Source organism: Phocoena phocoena, chromosome 4, assembly GCF_963924675.1.
Source record: "Phocoena phocoena chromosome 4, mPhoPho1.1, whole genome shotgun sequence".
NCBI lineage: Eukaryota > Metazoa > Chordata > Mammalia > Artiodactyla > Phocoenidae > Phocoena > Phocoena phocoena.
In genome coordinates, this window is record NC_089222.1 from 137,857,910 (window position 1) to 137,863,961 (window position 6,052).

General features: G+C 43.1%; 1 protein-coding gene across 1 annotated transcript; it reads right to left on the reverse strand.

The window, feature by feature from the left end:
- Positions 1-2,547: 2,547 nt before the first annotated feature.
- On the reverse strand, positions 2,548-3,011 carry LOC136122881 (MICOS complex subunit MIC10-like). Its single transcript, XM_065876998.1, has 2 exons — positions 2,823-3,011; positions 2,548-2,595 (listed from the first exon to the last, which is right to left on the reverse strand). Exons 1-2 carry the CDS (start codon positions 3,009-3,011, stop codon positions 2,548-2,550), a joined length of 237 nt encoding a protein of 78 aa, XP_065733070.1.
- Between the last annotated feature and the right edge of the window lie 3,041 nt (positions 3,012-6,052).

Genomic DNA, 6,052 nt, shown 5'->3' on the forward strand with positions numbered 1-6,052 from the left:
GGACACACACAGCACATGTGGTCTATCTATACAATGGAATATTATTTGGCCATAAAAAGGAATGAAGTTCTGATACATGCCCAATGTGGATGAATCTTGAAGCCATCATGCAATTTCATTTAAATGCAATCATACAATATGTGACCTTTTATGTCTGGCCTCTTTTACTTAGCATGTTTTCTTTGAGGTTCAACCACACTGAAGTGTGTATTCCTACCTTATTCCTTTTTGTGTCTGAGTAATACTCCACTGTACAAACATACCATATTTTGCTTATCTATTCATCTGTTAATGGACATTTGGATTGTTTCCACATTTTGGCCACTGTGAGTAATGCTGCTATGAACATTCATGTACAAAGATTTGTTTATCTCTTTTCTTTTTTGAGTATCTATTTTCAGTTATTTTGGGTGTATACCTAGGAGTGAAATTGCTGGGTCATTATTACATTTTAATTAGAAGGATTCTCTTCTCTTCAAAATGCGTTGGTTACAGTTTTCTGTGGTTTCCTGTAAGATTCCCATCCATCATTTCACACTTTCTCAATTATCCAGTCTCACCTACTTGAACTGCTCTCATAGAACCCATGGACTCTAAGGTGTTTGCTGGTAGAGTTTCTTAATCCTGTAAGACCTGAGCTCTCATACACTGCTTTGGCTTTGCAGTGTCGTATTTCAGGAGTGGAAAAAGTAGATGGCTGGAATGGAAAAAGCACATAAAAGAGGAGGATTGCTATGCCAACGTAGCCTGGCCGACATGGAAGGGCAGACAAGAGACTGAATTTAACTCAAGCTCCAAAGACAGCTTCTGGGCTGAGGCCTCTCCCAAGAATGTTCTTCAGTTGGGTAGGCTACCAAGTGGTGTAGGACCCAAGTAACTCTTGGTGCCCTGTTCCCTCCACACTCAGGTACTTGAAGTTGCTGAGGTAGCAGTCATTTACATGGTAGTATGAATCAATGCTGGTTTGCTGACTTTCCAGGGAGGGACTCATGCCTCCTGCCTTCCCTGCTCCCCTCCAATTAAAACACAGACATATTTTCAGCCTAGGGCTGTGCCAGGTCTCACACACATGACAGTGAATGAGATGGGCAAAATCTCTGTCCTGAAGGACCTGGAATCTAACAGAGGAGTCAAGAAAAAATGCATGTGCAAATTAAGAAAACAATCACACATTCTGAGGAGGCCTTTGAGAGGAGTTCACAGTGTGCTGAGACAGAGACTAACAAGGATATAGGGCTGCTTTGGATGAGAAGGAGCCAGTTATCCTTTCTATATGATCTGGATGTTTTTTCTCTCTGGGAATTTTTTTTAAGGTCTTTGCTTCTTTTACTTTGATGTTCTGAAATTTCATGGGGATGTATCTCATTTAATAGTGTACATTTTCATTTATTCATTCTATGGGACACTTGTTAAGCCCTTTCAAATTTGGAAGTTCATGTCTCCCTTCAGTTCCAGGAAATTTTTTTCATCATTGTTTCCCACTCATCCATTTTCTTTATTGCTTTCAGGAACTCCTATTTGTCAGATGTTTGACCTCCTACAATGATGTTTTGTGTCTTTCATACATTTTATACAATGTTTTCTAGTTCATGGTGCCCTTTTGTTTGTATTTTAATCTTTGCCACACTCTGGAACATTTTCTCTACTATATGTTCCAATCCCTCTACTTAAATGTTAAAAATGTAATATTAGAAAATTTTTAACTTGAGAGCCTTTTCCACTTTCTCATCTTTCTCATGGCATTCTGCTGTGATGGATGAAATAACATCCTGAATTCTCTGAGAATAGAGAATACAGATTTTAAAACCTTCTCTTCTCTTCCCTGAACTATCAGTTTTCTCAGGTGTCAGTTTTTTCTCCTTGTTTATCTTTTCTCTCTCTTTCATGCTGCAGACTTTCCTCAAATGTCTGGTGCTTCTCTGAAGTGTAAGGCAATACAGAAACTGGCAGGGAGTGCTACTTACATAAGCTGGGTTTATCAAGAGGAAAGCTTCCCTTTACCCAGATGGAATAGGAAGCTGGTTTTATCCCGAGGACTTCTCAAATGCCTGAAGTAGAAGCTGACACCTACACGACCTGCCTCTTCCCAGGTAATCATTCTCTCCCCAGACAGTTTGTTCACTTGCTTGAGGAGAACCTTCTGTATGTGTGTGGTAGGGCTGGGGGGAGTCAATAAACAAGTAACCCCCTTGCATTTGGCATTTTCACCTCTACTCTCCTCTTCCTCGTCTTCTGCTCTTTGTCGGCCTTCATGTTGAATATCCCTAGGGTCTGCCCTAGGTCAGGTCCATCTTTTTTTCTTTTTTTTTTTGGCCTATTTTTGTTTAGTTTATTTCTTTTAAGACCACCTCCTTGCAATTTCCAGAAAGAAAATACAAAACAAGAAACAGACTTGGTTTCAAATACATAAACAGTGTGCTGGAGTTTAAAGCATTACTGATAACATTGCTCCAAAAGGGTGTCAGCTTACTCCAGGGCGCTCCAGTATTCCTGAGGAATCAACATGATTGCCCTTTCCCTCCCACTGGGATGTTCTCAGATGTTAAGTCACTGCTGCTGCTCTTTGACATATTTTCCATGTAGAAGATATGGAACCTGCAGCAGCAGGGGGTGGTGGTGGTGGGATGAATTGGGAGATTGGGATTGACGTGTATACACTGATGTGTTTAAAATGGATGCCTAATAAGAACCTGCTGTATAAAAAAATAAATTAAAAATAAAAGGTTAAAATGCCACTTAAATGTATTAAAATGTGTTCAACTGACAAAAAAAAAAAAAAAAATATATATATATATATATATATATATATATATATATGGAGCCTGAAAATCATGCTGACAGTTGGAGCAGATCATTCCCAACCCCATTCCAGAACCAAAGGCTAATGGCCACATTCTTCTTTTAAAGAAGGTGAGTGAGAAAACAAGTCCTAAGCCAAAACCAGTACCTATCTTCCCGATGGCATCTGCCAAGCACCGGTCCCACTTCCTGCTGAGCTCTGAATCCGACATGCTCCCCACCCTCAGTTCCAGCTTTCCGGACCGTTGGGCCCTGCGCTCAAACCCCTGGGGCCCTTCTTCTTAACTGTAGACTCTCCACCTGTATTCTCAGCTGTGTCCACCACCACCGTCACACTTGATATCGTCAATCCTTTAACTTTTAGGTGTTCACAGGTAGCGGTATCTCATTGTGGTTGAAACAGAACCAGATTTGATTTTTAAAAAAAGCAAAGGCAGGTGTTATTCTTACGCTTGGGTATTATAGAGCAATTCATAACGCCTACAAAGGTGAATGATGAATTTCATGGCAGAAATATCTATGGAGCTATGGATGGAAAAGAGACCATCCCTCCTGCTGAGAGGGTTGTCTGGGCAGAGGGCAGGGCTCAAGGACTCCCAAGTGCATCACTGGGTCTCTCCTTTCCCACAACCTCTTCACTGTCCCGGGACCCCGCTGCCCATGTTCAGCAAGGTCACAATGAGCTCTTCCCCAAGGCAGGTGCCAGCTTCCCCAGACACCTGGTGAAGCCACTAGACCAAAACTCTCCAGTGATTAAGTCCTGGCTTCTTGCTATTTATTATGCTGGATAGGAAACCTATGCAAATGCTTTATTTTGGAAAAATGCCTGGGCTGACTAAAACAGCCCCAGACCTCCCCCGAGCTGCAGGAGCCCTGGTGGGATGGAAAGCTCGAGCCTGTCAATCATTTACTCAGCAGGGATGGGAGGGTGGCGAGCTATCGAATAGAAAGTCCCTCAGGAGAAAAGAATTAAGGAGTATGTTGTGCTGAGCTTTGCTGGGGCAAAGCTGGCACAGCAAGAGGTGCCATCGTCATCCCAGGTGATCCGCCCCCAGGGGCTGGGTCCTCCCTGATTGACAGGGTGACCTCCACTGGCCTTTCTCAGGCAGGAAATGGGCTGTTTGCTAATGCCTTTCCCCCGCCGCACACACCTGTGAAAGCCAGTTGGTGGTACTTTAAAATAATTTACTAGAATGAAATTTCTGTGTTTTTCTTTGGGTACTTGCCCAGAAAATGGCTTTGTGCTTTTTGATTCAAGAAAAGGCTTCAAATATTACAGGACCTCAGATTTCAATCTCTCTCTCTCTCTCTCACTCTCTCTCTCTCACAGACTCAGACACACCACACACACACACACACACACACACTCCTGTGTCTCTTGGGTGGGAGTGAGGGTACTATAACAGAAGCGAGGTGGCTTTCCCTTTTAATCCTCGAAGTCTTAGTTAAACCTGTTTCCCTCACTTGTCCCCAACTCCAGCCCCTGCCACCGGGACATCCTCATCTTGCTGCCCCCGCTCCCCACACTGACTGTTCAGCTTCAGAGCATTGCCAGCTCGAATCTCATTTGTCTGAAATGGACGTTTCCTGAATAAGAAACATGTGATGGGTTTGCCTTTGCTGTCGGCCTACTTTGGTTTAGCAAGCTGCCTCTCCATCCCTCCTGTGAGAGGACCAAGTAAACCGCAGCTAGTGGTCCCTGGCCTGAAACCCACGACTTGGGTATCAGGTGCCTGGTGCTTCTCCGGCCACCGGGAGGAGCTCCCTGTTCGGTTTATCACTGATGGGAACAGTGCCTTTGGGGTGTTAAAAGGAAAGCCACAGGCCCCAGATAGCATCACTTGTGCTAAAAGCCCATGATACCAAAGCTGGTCAGCACCATCACGTGGGTCCTCTTCATTCCCCTCCAACCCTCCCCAGAGGAAGAAGAGGCAATCAGTGTGATCAAACCCTTGTCATCCAATGCTCTGTGGTGACCTAAATGGGAAGGAAATCCAAAAAAATAGGGAATATATGTATATGTATAGCTGATTCACTTTGCTGTATGGTAGAAACTAACGCAACATTGTAAAGCAACTATATTCCAATAAAAATAAAAAACCCACAAACCCTTGTCATCGCCCCCCCCCAAAGATACACTGACTTAAAAAGAATCCTTTCTTTTCTGTTGCTAATAGCTCCCTCATCCTTCTTCCTGTAAAAGCCTTCCATTATGTACAGTCCCTCTGAGCATGCTTCTAGTTGCTAGCTGGGATGCTGCCTAACTCATGAATCGCCTAATAAAACCGATTAGATCTTTCAAATTTACTCGGTTGGATTTTGGTTTTTGACAGGAGAGGTACAATTCACCCCCTCAGGGCACTGAGATGGCGCTTCCTGCGCAAATGACAGAAGTTCCAGGTTTATCACTGTCTTCATCGGACACATAGAGGAAGGGATGTTCTGAGAGTTAACGGAGGACCCGGGCTTCTGCTGCCTTCAGGAATGGGGCTCAGTTTCACCCTGCAGTCCCCACCCCAGATGTACACACTTAACAACCTCTGGGTCCCCGGGGAGCAATTAGGGATTATTTTAATGAACTCTCGCTTACATGCAGAAGGAAAATTGAACTTCCGGTCGCATGAATGTCTTCTCATCCTCAGGGGGCTTTAAGTGTCTTCAAGTCACCTGAGCAAGTTGCTTTACGTTTTTTTTTTTTTTTTGGTATTTCAACCCTAGTAACTTTGAAAATTACAGATATTTTCACATCAAATTAAAATTCTTGCAAATTTCTTAAAATATCCTTTATGCTTATTATTGCTTTGAAATTGCAGTATTTATTAGACTTCCCCTGCTGGATAATGTCATTTTGTGCCTTAGTAAAGGAGCACAAATATTACTATACCATCGTTTTGAAATATTTCGATAACACATTTCAGTATAATGGTTTCCTCTTGAAATCGTACACATTTACCTTTTTCCCTTTATATGAAAAGTATTAATCTGAGGTGAGTCCATAATCACCACACCTCTCTAGGGGTGCATAGTATAAACCTCGGCGAGAAGACCCCGTTCTATTTTCCAAGGAGAAATCTGTAACTAGGGTTGTCTTAATGTTTACGCAGAAAGAGCAGGAACATGCATGTTTTTCTGTAAGCGTTATTGCGACCTTACAGACTGGAAATGAGAATTTTCTAATGTGTGTAAGTTTCCCTGCCCAGCAGTCTACTCCGTCCATGGAGCAGTCCTCAGCCAGTGCCTTTCTTTCCGAAGC